At 44.0% G+C, this 24,271-nt stretch overlaps 1 protein-coding gene across 1 annotated transcript; it reads right to left on the reverse strand.

Annotated features, from left to right (window-relative positions):
- Nucleotides 1-6,184: 6,184 nt before the first annotated feature.
- LOC146187485 (uncharacterized) lies at nt 6,185-12,296 on the reverse strand. The gene is made up of 2 exons (XM_084608218.1): nt 12,233-12,296; nt 6,185-6,690 (listed from the first exon to the last, which is right to left on the reverse strand). Exons 1-2 carry the CDS (start codon nt 12,294-12,296, stop codon nt 6,185-6,187), a joined length of 570 nt encoding a protein of 189 aa, XP_084464344.1.
- Between the last annotated feature and the right edge of the window lie 11,975 nt (nt 12,297-24,271).

Consider the following 24,271-nt stretch of genomic DNA (forward strand, 5'->3'; position numbering starts at 1 on the left):
GGGAAGATTGTGTGAGCCTTCTGTGGACCTTCTTTCATTTGTACATGCCATCATCATCTTCTTTCATTTGTACATACCATCATCATCGTCCCGCGGCGCCGGCTCTGGCGCGTGCCTGGGTTGGTGACCGGATTAAAACGCTGGACAAGGCTTCGCTGTCCTTGCCGCCACGACCTCGCCGTCTTGACCTAGCCTTCTTCCACAATATATATATGTATATATATATATATATACCATTTTACGAGGAGCAGACGAGAGAGCGAGAAATACTCTCGAACACCCACCCCCGTCGCGCGGGGGTGGGTGTTGCCATCCTCCTCTGGGTGCAGAGGAGGTGCAGTTGCCATCCTCCTCTGGGCTGATAATCCCGTTCGCGGATCAACACCATTGTGGTTTGTCTCTGTTACTGCGGTAAAATACGTGTTTGCTGTCATGCAATGAGTGCTCCAATGCCCTACGCAACACCGACGTCATCTGGCCAGCACTGCGTGTCTGCGCACAGCATTCCACGCCGAGGTCTGTGTGGCGGCGATATGTTTATGCTATACCGGTTCCCTATCGACCCGGACTTAAATCGACAGTGCACAGCGGTGGTAAACAGGAAGGACTTTGTTCCGACAACAAACTCACGCGTATGCTCGGCTCACTTCGTGGATGGGAAGTGGACGGAAAAGAACCCGCTGCCCATGCTGAGTCTTGGATACGAACGAAAGGTATGCGCCAAGTTCCCACAATTGATTTGCTAGTTTTACGCAGTAATCAAACCTATCGGTATTTTGACCTATGGACTAATGAGTGATAATAGAGCGTGTACTAAATGGAATAAATGTTAACCATTTCGGCAAGATCTTCCTGGGCGGCTAACCCGCACTATTTATGTGACTGACCGTACACATTGCCAGCAATTTATCTCTTGTTAAGCTAAAGTGCACCTTGACAACAATCTTGTTATAGCGAATGATTTTGTACTAATACATGTCCGTGACTGGTGCCTGTTAATCGGAAGCGTACCCCTACCTTTATGTATCGGTTATGACCAATGTTTGCATGTGTTCAGGTGACCTACGGACGCAGGCGTCTGATGCGAGACGACAAAAAATCCGCCGGCAGCGAAACGAAAGGTGAGCATATGAAGCAACATGAAATCTTTGTGACTCAAGTGAGCTTTATTTTCATTTCAGAAACAGGGCATGTCCAGCAATGTACAAAATAAAGCATGCTGCACAACGCAGCAAACGCCTCCAAATGATGTAAGAATATTTTTTTTTTATGGAGTTCAACGTCGCAAAGCGGTCGGGCTATGAGGGATGCCATAAAGAAGTGCTCCAGATCATTCTGACTACCTTGAACTTATGCTAGTATCACACAGTAGAAGGGCGCCTTGCTTTTCGCCTCCATCCAACTGCGACCTCCGAGGTCGAGACTGAACCCGCGTTTTTCGGGTCAGTATCAGAGTATAACTACCAAGCCACTGTGATAGCCCTGACTGTGCCTACTATGCAAAACATGGAATAGAGGAAAAGACTAAAATCCTTTCTGCAAACTATCGCAACACTAGGTTGTGCTACATAAACTGAGAACTACAGCTTATTAAGGCATGGTAACATAAAACCAAATTCTCTCGCTATTTACACGTGAGCATCAACATTCTGGTTTAAACAATTTCTGCAGATGTGTACGTACTATGTATGGCATTCTAGATTACTGGAGAGCTGCGTGCTTGTTAGGCAAGCTCACTGTTCTAGCATTTGTATTTTATCAGGCTGCTTCTCCCTCCCTTTACTCCTTTCTCAGCATGATTCAGGCGTGAAGAATAATTAGTGTGCCTCTCTTTCCCTCGTAACCATCTTTTTTTTAATTTTTCAGGCAACTGCTAGCACTGAGCACCTAACATCTGGCCTGTCGGGCAGTAGTAAAGTAAGTGCAGAGACGTGCTTGTTGTATTGACATCTAACGATAATATGCCAACTCAGTGTTGTTGCATTGCCCATTTTGAAGGTGTCTTCCAACACTGAAGACACTGCATCACACCTGCACTGAGTGCCTGAACAAAATGTAAGTATGCATGCGGCCAGTAGTTTTGATACACTACAGCAATTAGTTAAGCTGCAATTTACGTATTTTAACAGGCTGATTTTTGCATGGAGAAGTCTTGCAGTCCTACTTTCATCTCCAATGGAAATGTATGTATGAACAAATGCCTTTTGACGTTGCTCAAGTTGAGTGCTTGTGGGTTATTTCTTCGCAGGTCACTGACACACAATAGCACCTCGAGTACTATCACTATGAACAATAGCCTTAAGAAAAGTCCATTGATAAAAAGCTTTTTTCATCTGCATGGACAGGTTGCTGCATTATGCATTGAAGACGCCAGCCTTGCCCAGCCCCTTGCAAATACATTGGATGTAAGTACACACACAAGCACTGAGTCTGCCTGCACACCGGTAATTAGAAGTCCAGATTCACTGTTTTGCTTTCTCCTTAGGAGATTCTTCATCAAAGTACTACTTCTAAGCAGTGAACTGAATGTAAGCCTGAACTACTTCTTAGCTTCTGAACTTGATTGCAGATGCAAGAAGGCTCACTGTTGTTTTTCTCTCATAAAAGGTGAATGCTGTTTCAGTTGGCACAGCGCCTTCGCATGAAGATGTGAGTGTTCAAGCACATATCTTTCTTCAACTTCCGTGCATGCCAGAGACATCAGACTGTATTTTATTTCTATGCCAACAGGTGCTTGACAAAAAAAAATGACAATGTGTTAATTCCACTTGTAAAGAATGTACTGCTCTTTTGTATCAGTGGCATTCAGAATGTGACTTAAACATATTCGTTATTGAAGGTCAGGACAAAGGACAGCTGTACACAGTGGGATGAGACACCAACAGATCACACATATGCAGTCACACATCACGCTAACACTTCTCTTGTATTATGGTGCCACTCACTCCCAATACCTCACACTACAAGACATATTATTTTACTCTGGGATCCCATTTGATGTCTTTAACAGTCTTGTTTTCAAGTTTCGAAGTATGGAATCAACAAAACTATCAAGGGTTTTAAACCTTGAACAACAACTGCTTCTGGCTCTAATGAGGCTAAGACTTGGGCTCCTCTGTGCAGACTTGGCATGAAGGTTCGAGATCTCAGTTGCAAGTGTGTAAATATATTTTCAAATATGCTATACAACCTGGAAGTAATAATGGAAGATGTCATTGTTTGGTTGCCACGGGCAGCTGGCTATGTTAGCATGCCACAAAGCTTTGTGGCCATGGACAAACAATGAGCATATTTCATTCCACAGAGGCACAACTCCAACGGCCAAAACAACTTCTGGCAAGAGCCCAAAGTTTGATCCATACAAGGGATTTCACAGTGTTTGATCCATACAAGGGATCAAACACTGTGAAATTCTTCCCAGTAATTGTTCCCAACGGCCTTATAATGTATGTATCCGACGTGTACGGCGGCAGGCCTCAGATTTCATTTCATTTCATTTTTATTTCCTTAAAGACCCCCGTTTTGGTGGTATTACATAAGGTAAGCACATAGTTAGAACCTGCAGCGTAGAGGACCACCTTCTTCCAGGCGATCGTATTTTGGCGGACAGAGGCTTCAAGCTTGAACCTCACCTGGCAGCACAAGGTATAAACATGAATACACCGGCCTTCACCAGAGGTGAGTGCTCTTTATTACAGCAAACATAGCTTTTGTTGTTTCAGAGTACTCAAAAGCATTGTCTTTATTTTTAGGTAAGACTCAACTGTCACAAGAGGATGTAACACAGACAAGGAGAATTGCATCAGTACGGATACATGTTGAAAGAGCCATTAACCACATAAAGACTTACAGGATCTTCAAACATGCATTGGCGATAAAGTCCAGAACGCACATTAACAGAATTGTTTTTGTGTGTGCTGGACTGTGTAATCTGAAGGGTCCTCTCATCAAAAAAACGTCAATAAAAGCGAAATGACCGCAGAAGCATAGCAATTGTCTGGCATGTATTCAAAGCACAACATGCAACACTGATGTGCGAGTACATGACCAAGGACACCATACGCAAGATACCTGATATTGCTCATTAGTGGAGTAGCAATTCCCAGCTTCCTTCACCATGTGTGGCATTACCAGTCAAGCTGCAATTACAGCCTAGGTAGCACTATATTTATGAAGAAACTTTCTAGGGCACTGATGTGAGTGTCCATAAACGCTTCTTCCTTTTCTACACCAATCATCATTCCTCCCTTGTCAACGTGCAAGTAGAGATAGCACATAGTGCTGCCTACAAGGTTCAAGTGTAACTGTGCCTGAACCTGGTAGTAGTACTTGTGTGTTAACTTTAATGTGCCAGTGGCATCCAAAAAGAAGTCTGGCTTTGTTTATCCTGCATTAACCAAACATTCGGATGCACATCTAGAAGTGTGTAGAGGCACTTAACCTCAAGTAGTGCTGGAGCAGGGCAGTCACAATAAAACAACCCATCTGGGCTGCAGCCAAGATATCAGTATTTTAGCAGTATCATCAAACCACAGTAATCTAGTCTGTCATTAATGTGCTGTGATTTAAACACAACATGTGCACGAGCCTTTGCAAGCTCTTCAAACTCTATGCCATACTGGATGGCTGGACTAAAACTTGGTTTGGAATTCAATATGTTATCAATTAGTGACGAGCACTTTAGCTGCTTGGAGCGGCAAACATCTTTGAACATTGAGACAGTTATTCTGCCTTTACGGTGCAGGAACCATGCAGTGTATTCTTGTTATTTCTTTTGTAGCTGCTTCAATATGGACGGAGGTGGCCATTGTGATCTTAAGTTTAATTAACGCTTCTTGGTTATTTTCTTTTCCAACTTTGATCACGTCGGCCAGTTTCAGGTGGCAAAGGGGCCTTCCCAGTGTTATTTTGTGTCCGGAACTCTTCAACGCCAGCAAATCTTGCACAATCCCAGCAGAGGCAGGTGTTGGGGCAACCTAAATAGAAAAAGAAATCTCCTTGAATATTCCTTGGTATGAAAGGAATGTTTTAATTGTTTCAAGAAATTGAAAAAAGGAAATACTGATATGCGTTAGCAAGAGCTGTTGTCAAGCTAGTTGGTGAATGTCTGCAGAAGCCATGGCAAATTGCGCTAAAAACAGCACACAAGAAAAAAAAAAGGGGAGGGGTACATAGTACAGAGCGATATAAATACTGATGTTACTGGCCAACCATTTGTTTGAAATACTGTGTCTGTATGACTTTGCTAAGACTCAGCCAAGCTTAAGTCTGCTAATGAGGGACTGCTACATTCCTTGTTGCTGCTGGCCATCTGTAGCACATTTGGCAACTTTCCAGCGAGAAACATGGGCAATGTCTTCAAATGAAGACAGGCCCCCTTGTTGAAACCTTGCCTCAACTTGTGAACTGAGGCTCCACCTCAATCCTTGTTCAGTTGTCTTTAACACTATGCAGCCATCTTCTTCCTCTCGTTCTATTCTGCAGCTACTCATTCAGCAAGATGGAGCTCATTTGAAAATGTTCAAAATTAAGTACCAGCATAATGCAAAATATTAAGCAATCTTATGTGTGCATTGTAACTTTCTACACCTACATGTAATGACTGCGCTCTACTACACGATTTTAGTATTCTTAGAGAACTACACATTTAGAAGTTTGAGCTAAACTGAAACTTCCCGAGGATCACTCTTCACATCTGCACTAGATGCAGCAATAAGCTTGTACATTACTGCTGTTTTACCTTTGCAGCTGGATGTTCTTGATATAGGGTATCCCCATCTGTTTGTGTGGCCTGCTGGCTCTCCATCTTCCTCCTTGTGGCATCTATTGTACATTCAAGGAGGGTGCCTGCATGATGGAGCACAACTGTAACACCTGTATCATTTCAACATTTTTCGAATAGCTTATTTTCGCATGTAATTTCATGCAACATTGAACAATGCTTCGCACCAGGGTGCATCAATTGGCAGCAATAAGCATTTCAGTTAACAGAAGATAGCAGCTGTTTTTTAGGGAACAATAGTCCAGCTGAGCAGAATGCTTCGTCTGGGTACTTACCACGTATGTTGAACAAATCTCTGAAAGCGGAGTTGTCTATGTAGTCCAAGACTTCCTCTCTGTTGGCGAAATGCTTTATCTTCCGGGTTGGCCTTGTTTGTTTAGTGCTGGCAGGATAGTCAGCAGTTCACTGAAACTCGAACCCAATGTCGTCAAAGAAAGCAGGCTCCACATTCCTTATGGTGCCCCTGTTCCAGGCTGCTGCCACATCTGTACATGAGCTCCCAGTCATACCGCGCTGTACAGCAATTTCAACTTTCCTTAAAAGTGCTCCGACATGGCTGCATACACGTGCCTTCCCGGCCATGCAGTCGCAGCCAGCTAGGAGCACTTCACCAGTCTTTCTGATGCAGGCCCGAGCACACCACGGTTTCTTGTTAACGGCCTGAGAGGGCCGCACCTCGGTCTTCAGGCACACAATATCTTGCCCCATATTGTGGCACAGTACTTGGCCTACCCAGCCACTCTGGACATAAATATAGGAGTCCAGGCTCTTGTAGGCCTCAGCCTGCTTTAGGTCACATGCTTTTGTTCTTAAGTAACACACAATGTGTCCACTTGACACGTCTGGCCACATCTTCATATCATCTAGCCAGTGTTTCACCAGCATAGGGTGCGTGTATGTGTTACCGCCTGAAAGAGAAAGGAGCATGAGTAGAGTAAGTTGATAATGATTCATTGCAATATACAGCATGAAAAGCACAAAGGCCAAAGAAACGATGACACAGGATGACCACTGTTCTATGCCATATTTTTTTTCAGTCTCAACAGCTTGGCTTCCTCGCGCTGTAACAACTCCCCACCCCTCACACTTTTTTTAATGTCAACATTCCATTTTAGTTAATTCAAAATCCGCGAATGTGAAACGACTAGTGCTGGTGATGGCGTAGTAGCTGAGAATGCAGACAGTGTGAGCAGTCAGACGCAAGCGCTAGAAGCGACCGAACTTCGCCTGTTTCAACGTGCGTAATCCATCAAACGCGGACACTGCAGCAGCTTCAGATCGCTGGCGTTGCTGGCTGCAGACGCTCGAACGCTAGTTTGCGAACAAATTTACTGTTTCTTTAAATCGATTTCGTTTTCGCCACATCAGATGCAATATAACCAGCTCAATCAGCTGCAGTGCTCACAAAACAGCCTCAAATTTAATGACGTTGGAACGTACAACCGACTCATCAGCTTGGCTTCCTCGCGCTGTACCAACCCCCCCCCCCCCCCGCCCCCCCCCCTCACACTTTTTTTTTTAATGTTAACATCCCATTTTAGTTCATTCAAAATCGGCGAATGTGAAACGACTAGCACTGGCGACGGCGTAGTAGCTTAGAATGCAGTGTGAGCAGTCAGACGCAAGCGCGAGAAGCGACCGAACTTCGCTGGTTTCAACGTGCGTAATACATCAAACGCGGACCCCGCCGCAGTTTCAGATCGCTGGCGTTGCTGGCTTTATCTTAAGTGTTAAATCGAGCAATATTCTTTGAAAAATCGGTTGAGCATTGAGGTGATAATTTGAGGCAGTGCAGCAAGCGATACTCAAACATGATATGCACGCGATGAATTCTATATTGCGGAAATATTGTCTCCGTGAGGCCGTGTAACATGCACCAGAGATCAGTGTAATTGCCTTCTTTTGGAGACCGAGAATGATGTTTAGATTTCTTTTGGATGTTGTAACCCAAACGAGGTGCCAGTAGGTTTTTTCGTACAATTGAATTATAGCGTGGTAAATAAGGAGCCTGTGCTTTCTGGAAAATTTGCTCCGAAATATCGAGAGGAAGCCTACAGATCTAGCAAGTTTGCTTCCAATATACAGTATATGGTCAGACCACCACATGGGCAACAAGATTTGCCTGGCTAGTTGGTTCATAGTGAAAAAATGTGTTAACTGCGCGAAAAAAAAAATAGGACAACAGGAAGAAACATATACGATACTTAGAAGCGCGGACTTTCAACTTTATTCTTCAAGGAAATGCAAGGAATATTTAGGCGCTCCCTGCTACGTGAAAGTTTTGCTATGTAATGTGTGGTCCTAATGGCTTTTCGCTTTTTTATGGTTTTGATCTCTTGACCTGGGGCCATTTCATTGTTTCTTATACTTGACGCAGCTTTTAAGAGCTGATGAACTTGTTATGCAATGTTTCTCGGGTTTTGGTTTAGACTAGTGTTTTCACTGCTCCTGTATTTGACGTAGCCTTCAAGTGCTGTTGATTATTTTGGGCACTCTTTTTTCAGTTTTGGTTATGACTAGGCGTTTGTTACGTTGTTCCTTTTGTCGAGGCCTTCATGTGCTGATGCACCACATGGGAGAGCCGAATACCACACCGAGCGATTTGAATTTGCCTACGATTTCAAATATTGTATTTTCTAAGTGCAGAGTTTTATTGGCAGCAATATCCAGCTAAGGGGTAGAAAAAAAAGGCTGTGGTCTTACTAGAGCTAACTACGAAATCATTAGCTGTGGACCACTTTCGGAAAGCACGAAGAACTAGATAGCTCTATTACTTAGTTCGTCGGCAGAAGAGCCCCTAAGAAAAAAACTTTAGTCATCAGCCTACTGAATAGAGCTTGTATTATAAGCTATGCTCGCAATATCATTATCATAGACATTAAAGAGGAACTGGCCGAGAAGGCTACCTTGCGGGACAACACATTCAATGAAAAGGGAGCCAGGCTTTAGATTATCGACTTGCTGGCGCGTGTTTAAGAAGGAACAAAAGAGTTGAAGGGAAAGATCACGGACACCATAACTGTCAAGTTTACAGAGCAGCATTTCATTATTAAGAAGATCAAAAGTTTTTGTAAAGTCGACGAAAATACAAAGAGTCAAACTTCTAGCTTCCATATTATTGAAAATATTTTCCTTTTGCAAGAGTAAAGCAGATTAGGTGGACTTGCCCGTTCAAAACTCAAACTGGCCTTTAGTAAGTCATGGTTAGAAAAGAACCCGTCGACTCTCTTGTGCATTACATATTCAAGAGCCTTTGAAAACACAGGAAGAAAAGAAATTGGCCTATAGTTTGTCATCTTGTTTCTACCCCCTAATTTGAAAATAACGGTTGTGTTTGCATATTTCATTCTTGCAGGAAATATTCCCTATGTAAATGATAACTTAAAGATGTAGCTTAAGCATGCTGCTAAGGTACCCGCAATAAATGTAACTCGTTTTATTTGGGAGCCATCAAAATCAATGCAACTTGTCAATTTTGATTCATTATGACGCTAAAAACTTCATCCTTGGTCGTTAAATAGAAAGCAAATGTCTCTATTAAACCTCTTTTTGGAGGACTCGAAGAGCTTTGACTAAGGAACCACTTGTTTTAAAGCTTGGAAAGAAGATAATTAATTTTTTCTGAAAAACAAAGAGCAGGAATAGGGCAAGCATCGATCACAAGCTGAGCTAGGTGCGTATTTTTATTCCTATTTAGAAACGATGCATTTAAAAGTTCCCAAAATGCTTTCGAACCTTTCCTGCCAGTGAGGATAGGCGAATAGAAGCGGATTTATATGTCCTCATCTCGCTAGTTAGCTTGTTGCGGTATTTTTTTAAAAGCTTTTAGGTGGTTTCGAGTGGACATAAAATATTTGAAGAGCCTAAACATATGATTCATCATTTTGACGTGTATCGGAGTCATCCAAGGCTTACGGAGTTTCGTGTTTGATTTCATGGTTTTGCAATGAAAAACACGTATGGTAAATGTTTTTCGAAATACATAAAAACAGCTCATAAGATTATGAACAGAAAAGCAGGCCACAGTACAGTTGCAATATGCAAAGCGTACAGACTCGTGAAATTGGGCAAGTGTCATGTCAGTTATAAATTGCAAGCAAGCCTATTTGGTTGCACGTAAACTGATGGGCAGCCGCGTGGTACGGATACGAAAATGGCACAGTGGTCACTGAGATCACAAGCAATAGTACCAGCAGAAATAACGGGCGAGACAATGTCTACTACAAAAAGGTCAATTGTGCTGAATAAAGTAGGTCTTATCCTTGACGGCGTAGTGATAGGGTTTGTAAACCTATCAAAACCAATGGTATAATTGAACTGGCAATTGTACTAGAAGGTTCAACTATATTGTTGTTGATATCACTACCAAAAATAGCAGAGTAGTGAACTGCAGAAATTTGTCGAGATGTGTTAAAACGTATCTGGGTCACCTGACGGCGGCCTGTAAACGGAAACTATTTTGTTCGAAATCATAAGCTCATTAATTTTGCAGTCAGGGGTCATTATAGAGACCTCAGGTAATATATCGCTATTTTGGCCTCTGTTTTACGTAAATTGCTGCATTTATCTCACTGGAAATATTTTCTCAGGGCGTTACCTATCATTTTTTTTAAAGATATCAAAAAGTAGCAAATATTCCCTCTTGATGTTCACAACCTCTTGGATAAACGTTAGAAATGTATGCCCACACATGTGTCCTCGTTTGTTCTTTCCCTCGCTTTGACCGGAAGTTATAGAACCTGAAGTATTCAAGTATCCAGTCACTCGTTAAAAGGAATATTCTTCATTTGGAGCGCCATTTTGGAAGAGGCAGCCACTGCGCTCACGATCACCAATCAGAAAGCACGACCATAATAACAGACTCGCAAAAAGCGCGCAGGAACTACACCAAAATCTGGATAGGGCAAACAGCGTGCCATAAAACTCCTCAAGAACATCAGTGGGCTAGGCTGCAGCGGCAGTGGCACGATGGTTAATCGTTGGTTGTTCCTCATGCAGTTATTCGGCTGCTTTTCTGACGCAAACGTCTGCGGCATCGCATGGCCTCGTCTACCATCGATCGACTTTGTTTCTTCTCATCTGGTCGGGACGAGGATCACATCAAGTGCTTGCCCGGGGACTGCCCTATCGCTACCATTTGCGATAGCCTCGGCGTCTTCTTCCGCAAATCCTGCATTCAAGTCATCCTTGCGGCTTCTCTTCTGATCAACCAATCAACGAGAGCTGCCGGTACGTGACGTAAACCACCATGAGTATAAACATCCCGCACATCGATCGGCTCTTCAGTGAACTAGGCTGCAGCGGCTGTGGCACGATAGTCAGTACTTGCTTGTTCCTCATGCAGGTATGTCCGTATTCTAATGCAGCGTGTATTCTTTCTGATGATCGCTCTCTGCTGCTGCTTCTTCGCCCACGTAGTCCTTTGTCTTGGTGTTCACACGCGTTATATTGTTCAACTTGTCCCCTCCTTAGTGGTGATGTAGAGCTCAATCCTGGACCGCTTACCCGATCTGGCAGTACTTCCGATTCCACATTAGAGGCGGCTGCCGAGGATAACTCTTCTGTTCTGCCCCATGAAAATGATGGTCCCTCTATATGCGAAATGTTCTCTAAACTTTTGGAGGGGCAGAATCAACTGGTTAGAGACATCGCAGACATTGTCATTTCAACAGTCAATTGCTAACCGCTTTGATGCCTTAGAGTCGAGTGTACTTCACTTAAGGCCACGCCTATGTTCAAAGATACCAGTTTTTACTTGATGTATGCGCTGAAATCCATTACTTGTCAGCGAAGGCAACAGAACTGGTGTTAACAATTGACGATCTATAAAACCGTTCTCGAAGAAATAATCTGATCATACATGATATTTCGTTGCATCTTTCTTTTCTCACAATGTGGAGACCAGCTTACCCCATATTGAACGCTTTCATAGGTTCGGTGGAAGACGCATTGATTACACACGTCCCATTATTATAAAACTCTCGAACTTCAACGACAAAACTGAGGCCCAAAAAAGTGTCAAAACTCAAGGGTACAAATTTCGTCATTTAAGATTTCTCAGCAAGGGTTTGGCTTCTTCGTAAAAAAATCTGCGATGCATCGGCCGCCTTCCGGTGCAAGGGTTGTGATGTAAAGTTAAGATATGATAATGCTTTATTCGACGAAACTGGTTATAACTGGGATGAGAGTTCCCACTCAGCAGTAATGGCACCTAATCAAATTGCTTCTGAGCCTGTGCCTTCGTCTTCTAACCGACTCTCCTCCTGACTTCACTCCGATAATCTTGTTGTCCTTAATAGCAACGTCCACAGCATTGTCCAAAAACTTCCAGGTTTGTTTCTCTTATTGAGGTCCATTCGCCCCATGCTATAGAGATCACAGAGACATGGCTACATAACGGTATTTACAATTGCGAGTTCACTACACCTGGGTTTGTTGCCGTGCACTTACATAGGAAACGTAGTGTAGGAGGCGGCTTGGCTTTACTCATACGTTCGGACCTAAGATTTTCCATCTTGCCTTCCCGCCAGAAACCGATGTAAAATTTATTTAAACAAACGGCATATTGTAATTACTCTCTTATATCGTCCCCCTGGGTCTTCCCTTGATGTCACTGATGCTGTTTCGGACTTGATGAGCGAGGTTAAGATTGCTTCATCGAGACTCGCCTGCATGGGCGACTTCAACGCTACTGGTATCCATTGGCCTTCGCTGTCTGCAATCGGTCGCGACATCACTATTTGCAGAGAACTAAGAAACATTTCTTTGTCCCTTGGACTCACTCAGATCGTTACTAGTGCAACCAGGCTAGATTCCATTCTCAATTTATTCTAAGTGCTAATCTTGTTTCGCCTGTGAGGTAATTGACTCTCTATCTGACCACAAAGGCGTTTTATTAGCACTGCCATGGCCAATCTCCAAATCTTCCTATACTTTTACCAGTTTTCATCATTTCACTCACGCGGATGACAACGTCATTACGAATGTACAGCTCCCTGCTCCAGAGCAGTGGGAAGCCGTGCTCGTCAGCGCGGACACGAAGATTCAACTACTGGCCATCGAGCGGGCTAATGAGGTCGCCGCCAGCCATGGATTAGAAGCCATCTAGTACGTCTCTCCTTAGACCTGCTTGAGCGACGAAATAAATGTTTTGCAATCTCATCCTTGTAATAAAGAACAAAATCAGAGATATTAATGAACCGTCCTTCTTGAAGCCACACACAGATGCCGTTAAGCTGAGTGACATCGGCTGCACCGGACTGCTCTATGCGATTACAGCGCCACACAGTTCACAATCCAACAAGTTTTGCTCTTTGCTGCGGGGACTGCTCAAGCCATTGCACGAAGAGTCGTCACGCGATCAGTGGTCACAGAACAACACATAGGACTGTGACTTGAGCGCGTATAAGCCGCATTGCGACAAGCAGATCAATTCTATGCGTTTAGTGAGGCTTCAGACAGCCAGGACATAAGCTGCCTTGTTAAGTACTTTGAGTGTTTTGTTAAGTTTTGTATCCAGCGTTTCGTACCGCTTAAAACTAAGAAAAAACACTAACATTCCATGGATGATTCGTGATATATTGCATCTGTCCCGTGGCTTTAGAAGGCAGATTTCTTAAAGCAAAGAAAGAACTTAATATTAGGCTACAAAATGCTAAACATTTCTTTCATCGAGCCGATCTGCGTGATCTCTTGCGGACTAACCCTCGAAAATTTTGGTCTTCCATTTTACCTCATGATGTTTCGTCTACGTCTTTCAGAATTTATAATGACGTCGGCAGTGACACGGCAGTTGTATCAGAAGCTCTCAATAGATATTTGCAGTCCATGTTTGTTTCAGACAAGTTTATACCGCCACTTACCAATATCGTTTCTACCATACCGTCAATGACGTTGTGACTACCAGCGAGGGTATTCTCAAACATATATTAAACTGGGATGCCAAAAAATCCAGCGGCCCAGATGGGACACCGAATGCTTTCTTAGTTCAATATTCCTTGTGGCCATCAAAATATCTGACTATCATATTCAATAAGTTTTTATTGTAGAAAAAGGACGTTCAGGACGGCGTCGAGGTCGACGGGGAAGCGGGGCGATCAAGACCAACACGATCTGCGCGATGGCAATTCCACACCTTCGTCTTTCTCACCAGCGTCCAGCGAAGCGGTTTTTCTTCTTCTTCACAATGCCCCCCAGGAAAAAAGGAGCCATCCTGGCGACTTAAGGGGACGAAGATAAAATGGGGTCATAGAACGGCTTAAGGCGCTGCACATGTAGTCTCCCGGTCACTGCGTCGGAAATGGCGTAAGTGGCTCAACAACGTAAATCACTAGTGAAGTGCGCTCGACGACGCGGTAGGGCCCATGATACTTGGAGATCAGTTTTGTTGAGAGGCCGGGGCTGCCGGATGGAACCCATAGCCACACGAGTGAGCCGGGCTCGAAGTGTGGTGCATTCTCCTGATTGGTGTCATGGCGATATATTTGGCGCCACTGAGAGTCGGTAGTGAATGTCCGTGCAATCTGGCGGCATTCTTCTGCGTGTTTTGCAGCTTTGGTCACTGTGGTACATTCTGATGCGTTAGGGTTGTAGGGGAGGACAGTATCAAGGGGAGCAGATTGATGCCGACAGTACAGCAAAAAGAACGGAGAGGAACCCGTGCTGGATTGCGTAGCAGTGTTGCACGCGTAGGTGATGTAAGGAAGGACAATGTACCAGTTTGTGTGGCTGGATCCGACGTACTTCGCGAGCATGTCACCGAGGGTGCGATTAAATAGTTCAGTAAGGCCGTTTGTCTGCTGGTGGTAGGCGGTGCAAGTCTGGTGAATGATTTTGCACTCAGCGAACAGGGCTTGGACGACCTCAGATTAAGCACGGCGTCTGTCGCTGAGCAATTCACGAGGAGCACCGTGACGGAGAATGAAGTTCTTCAATAAGAAACCGGCCACATCTCGGGCTGTTGCAGCTGTGAGCGCGGCGGTTTCGGCATATCGCGTCAGGTGGTCAACGGCGACAATGACCCAGCGATTTCTATCTGCTGTGTACGGAAGAGAGCCATAAAGGTCAATTCCAATGCGGTAGAAGGGTCTATGCGGGCATGTGAGAGGCTGTAACTCACCAGCCGAACGGTGAGAAGCAGATTTTCGGCGTTGGTAAGTCAAGCACGATCGACCGTACCTAAGTACCGAGGGGTACATACCGCGCCAATAGTAGCGAAGGCGGATTCGAGTGTATACGTCTTGAAAACTCCGGCGTGACCGCACTGCGGATCGGCGTGAAAATATGTACATATTTGAGTCCGCAGATGGTGCGGAATCAAGAGGAGCCATTTCCGTCCACTAGAGTTGTAGTTGCGCCGGTAAAGGAGATGATCCCTAATCTTATAGTGGGAACCCAGGCAGCACACCAACATCGCACCAACCCCGGCCCAACGTCGACAAAAATTGGTACCAACATTGGCGTAACACTGGTTTTTTGATAAATTACTACATTTTTATATATTGGTCCGGCTTATATGCCAACATTGCACCTGTCTTGGCACTGCCAACATAGGCTATCAGCTGGCCGTGCCCCTTGTGTCACGTATTGGCTTGCCACTAGTATTCAATGGCCCATTTTGCATTGGCAATAAACCGGCCGTGCCGGTAGTATCACATATTGGTATTTATTGGCATGCAACAAGTATTCATCGGCACACGTGGCACTGGCACTGCCACTGTTAAGCCACCTTTAGCCATGCAGTTATTTCACCTTTGCCGTTACTGCTGCCATTTGCTTAACTGTCACTCTGACAATTGTGGCTTTCTTATACAGTCATTTTTCAATACGACCTTGCATGTCATCTCCATAAGGAGCCATAAAAACCATGCAATTAAATGAGGCAAGCAAAATATTTTCCGAAAAGATTTTATTGAGAGCTCATATACATGTACATGCCACAAGGACATCAGAGGGCCAAAATGCAGTGCAGGAGGCATTCGGTACAGGGCTAATATGGGAGAGGCTAGTAGGGGTAATTGTAAACAGGGCACTAAGCAGCACATGACCAGGTAGTGCAGGTAGAGGTGATGGGGTGCAGTGTGCATTGCTCATGATGGAAGGGGCTGGACATGTTGAGCAGGGTTGATGCACTATAGCCTTGTAGTGCAAGAGGTGTTGCAGGAATAGGAGGCTGAGCATGGGTGCATTCCAGGGCAGTGTCCACCATGGATGGAAAATGGCAGTGGACTGTGTTGAGCATGATAGTTGGCAGTGAAGGGTCAATGGATCAAGTGATGAGGTTGAGGGGGCGGGGGAAGCGCATGGCCCAGGTAGTAAGCTGGGCACCCCGCAGGAAACAACCATTCAGGAACAGTTTGTTGAGGAGATTGGCCCGTGGGTGTTACAAATGACATCTGCACAGAAGACAAGCATATATCACCATAAGATTCAAACTCACCTTCTCAACACTTATTCAAGCACATATTTGAAGTCTGGGTGCTCTATACGATTGAGTACAAAATACAGAACCCCGCTATAGTAAAGCCTGATATAGTAAAGTGAAACTGAAGTCCCAGTTCATCTTCCATTGGCAACTGTACATTTTACCCCTTTATGGTGAAGATGTTTTTGGTAAAAAACGGTTAAAGTGCTTCTGGCCATGCCGACGACTCCCGCGCACTACCTAGAGTCGCGAGGCCAAGACTTTTTGTATTTGAAAACAGAACAATAACCCCGAGTGTTCGTTTAGGTGGCTTTACTACTAGCCGTAGCAGCAGTCAGAAGAAGCCTGCTTTACAGAAGCCTTGGAGCCGTGAGGGAAAGCGCGCAGCGCGAAGAAGAAAAAAGTAAAGCTGCCTACAAACATAGCAGGGAGGCGGCGTGTTCCATTCAGAAAGTAAAGGAGTAAACGTGCAGCATGAAATAGGCAAGGGAAAGAAATGGGTCAACATTCACTGCAATCTGCAGTACAAATCATGAGGCAGTGGTGGCAGAAAGTGGAGGCGCAGCGAGTAAGGTCTTACAGCACTTGAGTGCCATGCGAATTTATCATTTATTGCCTTTTAAAAGACAGAAAGAGCAAAAAGAGACACCATGTTCATGCAAGGCTTTAGTTTTTACATGAAATCGAACTTGGTTGCATTCGTAATCACGTCTTCATGCTTCAGAGGTACTTCCACAAGATGTAGAGAAATTTTATAATGAAAAAATCACACAAAGAGATGATAAAAGCGAGATGGAAGGTATTTAGGTTTTTTTTCATTAAGCAACAAGACGTGTTCAGTAAGTGCCTATTTAACTACTAGACAGCGCTTTCAGGACCATGTCATCACAGACCACTGATACAGTAAAGACCACAATATAGTAAATATTTTTGCTGGCCTCAGTGGCTTTACTATAAAGGGGTTCTACTGTATATATTGAAGGCCTATTGCCACACATTCTTCTTTTAGAGCACTTTGCGACAGGTTTCTGGGCCTGCAAGGGCATGCAGCATCTTATAACGTAGGGATAATAAACATATATGCAAAATAATATCCATTCCAGATACAAAAGAAAGATATTTGGAAGAAAAAACCTGCTTCCGGCAAACCGATAACTTCAGATGGATGCTTAGTATTGATATAGAATTACAGTTCCAGAAAATATGACGGTTCAGGCTCCAGAACTTTCACTTTTTAAAATATTCTTAAACATTCCTGCAATAGACAATATGGATTACTAAGCATGCAAAACTGGATGTTAAAGAACACATTAAAGAATATTTTTCTGGAGTACACCAGTTACAGGCACGCATACATTACAGCGGCCGGAATGAAGAAATAATTGCCCTGACAGAATCAATCAAGCTATCTTCAATCAGCTAACTGAGAGAGATGTGTACATCGCAGATATTCTCTAGGCTGCGCACGCATATAATATTCTCAAGATAACCGTACCATTTCAAGTTCCAGCTTTTTAGTTTTCACAGCATTATTGCTTGCTGCATTCTACTATAAACAATTGCCTTACTTGTAATGTGCCAAGGAATAGTTTTCATACAGTGCTCATTATAAATTAAAGACACCAGAACAACATGCACACAAACAAGAAAAGAAGAACGGGACAGAGCGCCATTCACAACTGATTTATTGTGCAGAATAAAGTACACATATATCTCACTGCCGGCATATGCGCAAGGAACCCATTCAGCGTCATGCAGTTTAAGATAAGATATGTTCAAGAAGCCCATGCCTCATACCATAGCCTCTTTCTCTGAGAAATCATTTCTTGAACATAGCTTATCTTAAACTACAAGATGCTGAATGTGATGTAGCTGAATGTGTTCCTTGCGCATGTGCCGGCAGTGAGATATATATATATATATATATATATGTACTTTGATTTGTTCTGCACTATAAATCAGTTGTGAGTGGAACTCTGTCCCGTTCTTTTCTTGTGTGCGTGCATTGTTTTGGTGCCTTCAGTTTATAATAAATAAACACGAACAAGCCCAGCAAGAAGTTCTAGTAATCATACAGTGCATGCTTGTTCAGCTAAAGTTATTACAGTCAGCCTGCAATGAGCAATTGAGCAAGTACTAGAATTTACTTTGCATAGGCGGGAAAATGTTATGCTAGATCTGAGTACAATGATATCGTACTTCCTTATCAGCTAGCAGCCTACCAGATGTGAATTTTCCCTCATCACAGCTAATCATATGGCCATACCATCGACAACCTTCCACGTGCAAGATTATATTCAGTTAGGCATACCTGGGTGATTTTATGTCCAAGTACCAGGTGTGGTGCTCGGACATCTGATTTCTTCAAACCAATTCATAGTAGTTGTTGGTATAGAGAATAGTAATCTGCCTGAATATCTGAGGCCAAATATTATTTCATTGCTTAAGCACACCTTAAGCAATGAAATAATATTTGGCCTCACCTTAAAATACACCTTAAAATGCAATGCATGATGTGACTTTGGGATCATAAAAAAATGATACATCTAGCATGACAGTGATTTTTCACTTTCACCCTGTCCCATGTTCCTTGAAAAACCAGTTTAATCCTGAGCTGAAAAGTTGTTTCGCACACATTTTATATTTCAGTATCTATAAAATGTTGATATTTTGTGAATATATTTCAAAATCAAAATTTCTTAACAGCCTCACAAATTACTTTTTTTTTTCAAAAATGGACAATATTTTGTACTCAAATTAAAAATAAGATTGTGTCTGGAGAAATAGTATTGTTTGCAGAACAAAACAGCACAGACGCAAAAAAGCACACATACCGCTCAAATTTATGTGCAATACACGAACTGAGAGTTCACCTAAAATTACAAGTACAATAAGCCTTGTGTACATGGTCTCGACAGCACCGGGTTGAATCAGCGTTGAGTAAGCAAGGTTATCATTCTCGACACGGCTGATGTCTACATGAACTCGCTTTCTAGTGAGTAAGTATCGTAGCAGAGCGTAGCATCGAGATTCGAAGTTATTGTGCAAGTTCTTACTCGTATTTGATCCCATTGACTTTTACTATGGAGAGCTTCGATTATTTTTTATCGTTGATGAGCGCTAAAAAGCATTCATTTCGAGTGACGCTCGTCGCCGCTCCAGAGGCTTTTTCCTATCCCAGAATTCCCCATAACTATACTCCCTGACTGGACAGCGTCTACATGCATAACTAGACTCCCTGACTGGACTGCGTCTACATGCCTTTAGATAAGCGGGTCGAGCGAATTAACCTACTCCCTGAAATCGAGTTAACGCGACCCGCTCCGCCGCCTATTTTACTCGACCCGACTGTGTATACATGAACCCCACAACTGATTTTTCACTCGACAGACGTACTCGACGCAATTCTGCCGAGTTCATGTATACAGGGGTGGAACGCACGTGTAACAAGTAACAATGCTGCTAAGAATCCAATCTGCTTTCTTCTGGCTCATCCAGTTTTCTAAAAAAATATCTTGTCTTACAAAGGAGGATATTTGGAGTTAAGCAGCTAAGCAACACAAGATTCATATGCTTGCTCTAACGCATGACTCCTCACTGCACTTACAGTTGCAATTTGCTTGGTCATGTGGCAGTTCACTAAACCGTCTGACTAGATATGACAATCAAAACAAACATCGGGGGATCATTTCTACTTTTATTAAGACATGCAAAAGCTTTTTTGTTGTTGACATAGCATTCAGAGACTGCGGGAGTTTGGCAGTTTTACACGTCTTATTTCGTTTGGCAGTTGCAAGGGGATGTAGAAAGAGAAATATGAGTAAGGAATATAAGGGGTGACAACATCCCGAAATGAAACTAATGGACCAATGATGCACACTGCGTATCTTAAATGGCGTCACTGGTAACATCAAACACAGAAAATCGTCCTTGAGTATGACAAATTTGAAGCCCAGGAGGTGAGTTGGTTGTGAGCAGGTAGTTAGAAAAGGGCAGTCCCCCTGAGAGGTAGGCGGCAAGATCACTGCCACCCATTATGGGGAAAGCCCTGGCAAGCATGCAGGCAAAGGTGCACATATATAAAAGCAATAAATGCACAAGGAATGCACGCCTGAATGAGCAGCTGCACTAATAATTTCCTTTTGTCTTTCAGCCCACCCCTCCTGCACTGTAAGCAAGTCTGCTCTGTTTTCCGAACACAGAAGCATATGCAAAAACAATGTTCTCTAAAATTTACAAAATTTGAACGAGTATTGCATGATCTTTCTGCAAATGTCTTGCTCTAGGGTTACAGAATAAATTCATTGCAGCTACGAATAAAGCGAGTTGGGAGCTAATTGCGAATCTCAGTGGCTTGGGGAGAAAATTATTTAAAATTGTCACTTTGAGCAAAGTAAATAGCCTGGTTTAGATCAAAGTAATATTACATCTACATGGCTGAAGCCAGTGTAGGCAACCAGAAATGTACAAGCAGTCAGTAACTGCATGTCTGTATGAACAAATACATACAGTGCAGGCAGCAGTAATGAAGGGAGAGTGGAAGGCAAATAGCCTGAGCAATACTGAATGGCTTTCTTCTCTGCAACCTCAATACAGGCTTCCTGCGAATTCTTGTAATGCATGCATAATCAAGTATGCTAAATATTCCATCACTTAAAGCACCTGCACTCCCGTGTTACGCAAATGACAACTACTTCGTAAGTTCACAAGCTATGTCTGTTATTGTGCTATTACACCACAGGTTCACTCAATCATGCCTCAACTTGAAATAGTCACATACTGTTGAAATAAAGCAATGAAATATAGCACCAGCTATTAAAGCACTGGCAGGGACATGAAGGATATTATTTTCTGCATACTGGTGGGCAAGACTTCTGAACAAGTAAGTCTTGAGCTAAAAAGCCAGAAAAAGTCATATAGCATGCAATCATATAGCAAAACGCCAGCAGAGCATTTAAAGCCTTTATATAATGCAAAACAAAGGCAATGTGTCATACCTACCGAGGCAATGTTTCCTTACACACAGCATGTTTCATGGTAAGGCTCCCACAGTTGTTGACAGGTTTGCAGCACCAAAATGTTGACGATGTTGTCTGCCTCACATTCAGACAGCACCCCTTTGATAGCAGATGATTGCTTGTGCAAAAGCAGTGCGATGATACAAGTGGAGCAGCTGGACAGCGGGCGTTATAGAGCAAAGAGCTCTAAATGCAAGGAAAGAAAATCTCCATTAAATCGATGCCTCTAAATCATGATAACAGCATACCACGGCTCTTCTCTGTTTAGTTAATCTATAATTTCAATCGAAAGCTGTCTCAAAAAATGGACTAATTGCAACTCTATGTTACACATGGTATAACATAGCTGTGCCAGGGCGGTGGGGCGATCAGTTAGCATAACGACCGGAAAATGCATACTGATGTTTCATGCAGTCATGATGCTGGAGCAAAGTGTCATGGTGCGAAGAACAAAATTAAAAGCAGGCACGGGCGCCAAACGTGTGCTTCACAACCGACGCGACTAGAGGTGTGCACGGGCATAAATTTTGAGCCCGACCCGGGCCTCATGCTACAAACCCGAACCTGGCCTGGAACTGAAATTGCCTGAGCCCACCCAGCACTCACACTTAAGGCTCCGGCCCTGCTCGAGATGCTATAACAGACCAGTTGCAAAACCTACAAGTCGGCTTCCCTGTGAGGCAGGAATTCGTGCACAGTGGCGACAGAACCTGATTCAGGGATAATAGTTAGGTGCAGTACATGCATCTACCACAGTCCACGCTGCATGGAATGCAGTTCCCCACGCACAGGCCATTGTAAGAGAAAGGTTTTTGGGCATTCTTAACACTGGAATAAAGAGGGGCGCACTGTCACCCTAGGGGTGAAGAAAGAAAATTTAGAAAAGGGACACTAACCGGAGAGGGTAATAGTGGGGCGACAATGCGCACGCGAATAATACTGTGACGAATGGGCAAGAGGTGCGGGAATTAACCTACCCGTCAGGCGATGTGCTAGCACTGTACCCCAAAGTCTATGCCGCCATTGTAGAGGAATGCCTGCCGCACCGGGAAGCTGACGTGTAGGTTTTGCAACTGATCTATTGCAACTGAAGCAACGATACAGAAAGAAAAAAATAGGCGACAATCCCTGGCGATGCATCGCGCGACGACGCCAGCGCCTGTCGCTGCCGCTGGTGTACTTACATCGCACAGAGCGAAGGACCTCAGCGACAGAGACGCGTTTTCAGCCTTGCTTTGTTAGCGCCGCCTCTTCGTTTGGTAAATGAGTACAGTTACGCTATATCCAGTTTCTTGCACTAAACAGCCACACTGATGAAATTTCTTGAAAAGCGTCGAGCCCCCCCCCCCCCCCCCCCTTAAAAAAAAAATGGTCCCAGCGCAGCGGCGTGCTACTATACTGCGATGCAGACATGATTTAAAGCAGTGGCGTTTTTCTGCAACTTTCGAAAATTAGCAATATCTAGCCACACTAGCATTTTTTGTTTTGCAATACTACCCTACGAAGCTTTTACTAAACCGTCTCGATGCGCTCATATATGCACGGATAAGACGAAATGAGCATCTGCAGGATTTTCGCTCATACCGGACTAGGGAAACAAACTTTGCATGCAAAAAAAAAAAAAAGAAACAACTAAGGTGAGTACCCCGAAACCTTTTGCGATTGGCTGCCTCGCGAGCTGGTTCCAGCATCATGAGCGATTTTCTAAAAACCCAGAACCTGGGCGACAGCGCCGAGCGGCAATGCTTTAACGGTCCTCAGCGCACTGCGCATCGTGCTGCCGCGCGACTCATGCGGTTAGCGTTTTATCGCACCAGACACGAGAAAATATGCTTTTGCCCGGACTCCGCTGACTCCGCCCGAGGTCACCCGAGGGAACCCGAGCGGCCGAGCCATGCAACGGCTATACGCCGTTCCAGCCACTGTAACGCCGTGAATATCCGAAGTTGGCTTTTAGGGCTACGATGCCACGCAGTTGTTTACCTTAGAAAATCAGTACTCTGCAAAACAGTAACGGTTTAACTTGAAATAAGCATCGGCATCAAGTCGCGCACACTTGAGAACCACTTTTGAAAAGTTAACAACGTAAGAAATATGCTAAAAGAAGACAAATCTCCCTAGCACATGGCTTACGCAGCCTGCAGCAACACTGAAATGTAAGACAACGCTTGTAATTAAAAAAATGCTCAATATAAGAGGCTAATATTTTGCTCCAATATACACAAACGCTTTACGAAATCTGAATGAAAAAATTTGAAAACTTACATGGAATATTTCTTGAAGAAAGAAGCATTTTCCATGCGCGGTGCCACCGAACGTCGAGCCGAGCGAACGAGTGGCCGTTGGATGGACGAAAGGAGGAGGAGGAGGAGGAAAAACTTTATTTAGTCCTATATTATTTGGCGGTTTTTGGACGTCTTCAGAGATGTCTGCTTGTTGTATCCACAAGAGTCTTCTCCGTCGACTTCGTCCACTTTTTACAATGGTCGGTTGCCCTCAGTCCAGGGCTCCGCTGGCTGCTGCCGCCCGTTGGGCTCGCTGTACCAGACCTTTCTGGTCTTCGCAGCGGTCGCTGGACAGCAGAGTCTCCCATTGCTCCGCACTCGGGTTTCGAATTTTGGGGACCACATCTATGTTTTGACATGCCCATGTGATGTGATATAGTGTTGGTTTTTCATAGCACCACGGACATCTGTCAGCGTATATGGTAGGGTGCATTTTGTTTAGTATGTGTAGGTTTCGGTATGAACCCGTCTGTAATTGTCTCCATATGACAGTTTCCTCTCTGGTGAGAGAACTGTGCGGTGGGGGATATCGCATTCTTCTTCCTCTATAGTTTTCTAGTATGGCCGAGTATGCCTTCGGTGCTGGCAAAAGTTCCGCGGACCCGTCGGATGCTCGGAAAGTAGTGTATGCTCGAGCCTCTTGGTCAGCCTCTTGGTTCCCTGCCACCCCCATGTGCCCCGGTACCCGTATAATTTTGCGTCTGGTCTTGTTTTCTTCGTGGTTTTTAAATCTGTCGCTCGCTTCGAGGAGTATACGAAGCGC

Source organism: Amblyomma maculatum, chromosome 6 (assembly GCF_055883805.1).
Source record: "Amblyomma maculatum isolate TAMU_Amacu chromosome 6, ASM5588380v1, whole genome shotgun sequence".
NCBI classification, from domain to species: domain Eukaryota; kingdom Metazoa; phylum Arthropoda; class Arachnida; order Ixodida; family Ixodidae; genus Amblyomma; species Amblyomma maculatum.

What these genes read in the sequence shown, in the direction of transcription:
- LOC146187485 (XM_084608218.1), bottom strand. Translation starts at nt 12,296, where the DNA reads ATGGAAAATCTTAGGTCCGAACGTATGAGTAAAGCCAAGCCGCCTCCT. An exon ending in TCCTACACTACGTTTCCTAT is followed by an intron (nt 6,691 to 12,232) that starts GTAAGTGCACGG and finishes TTTCTCTTTCAG; the next exon opens with GCGGTAACACATACACGCAC.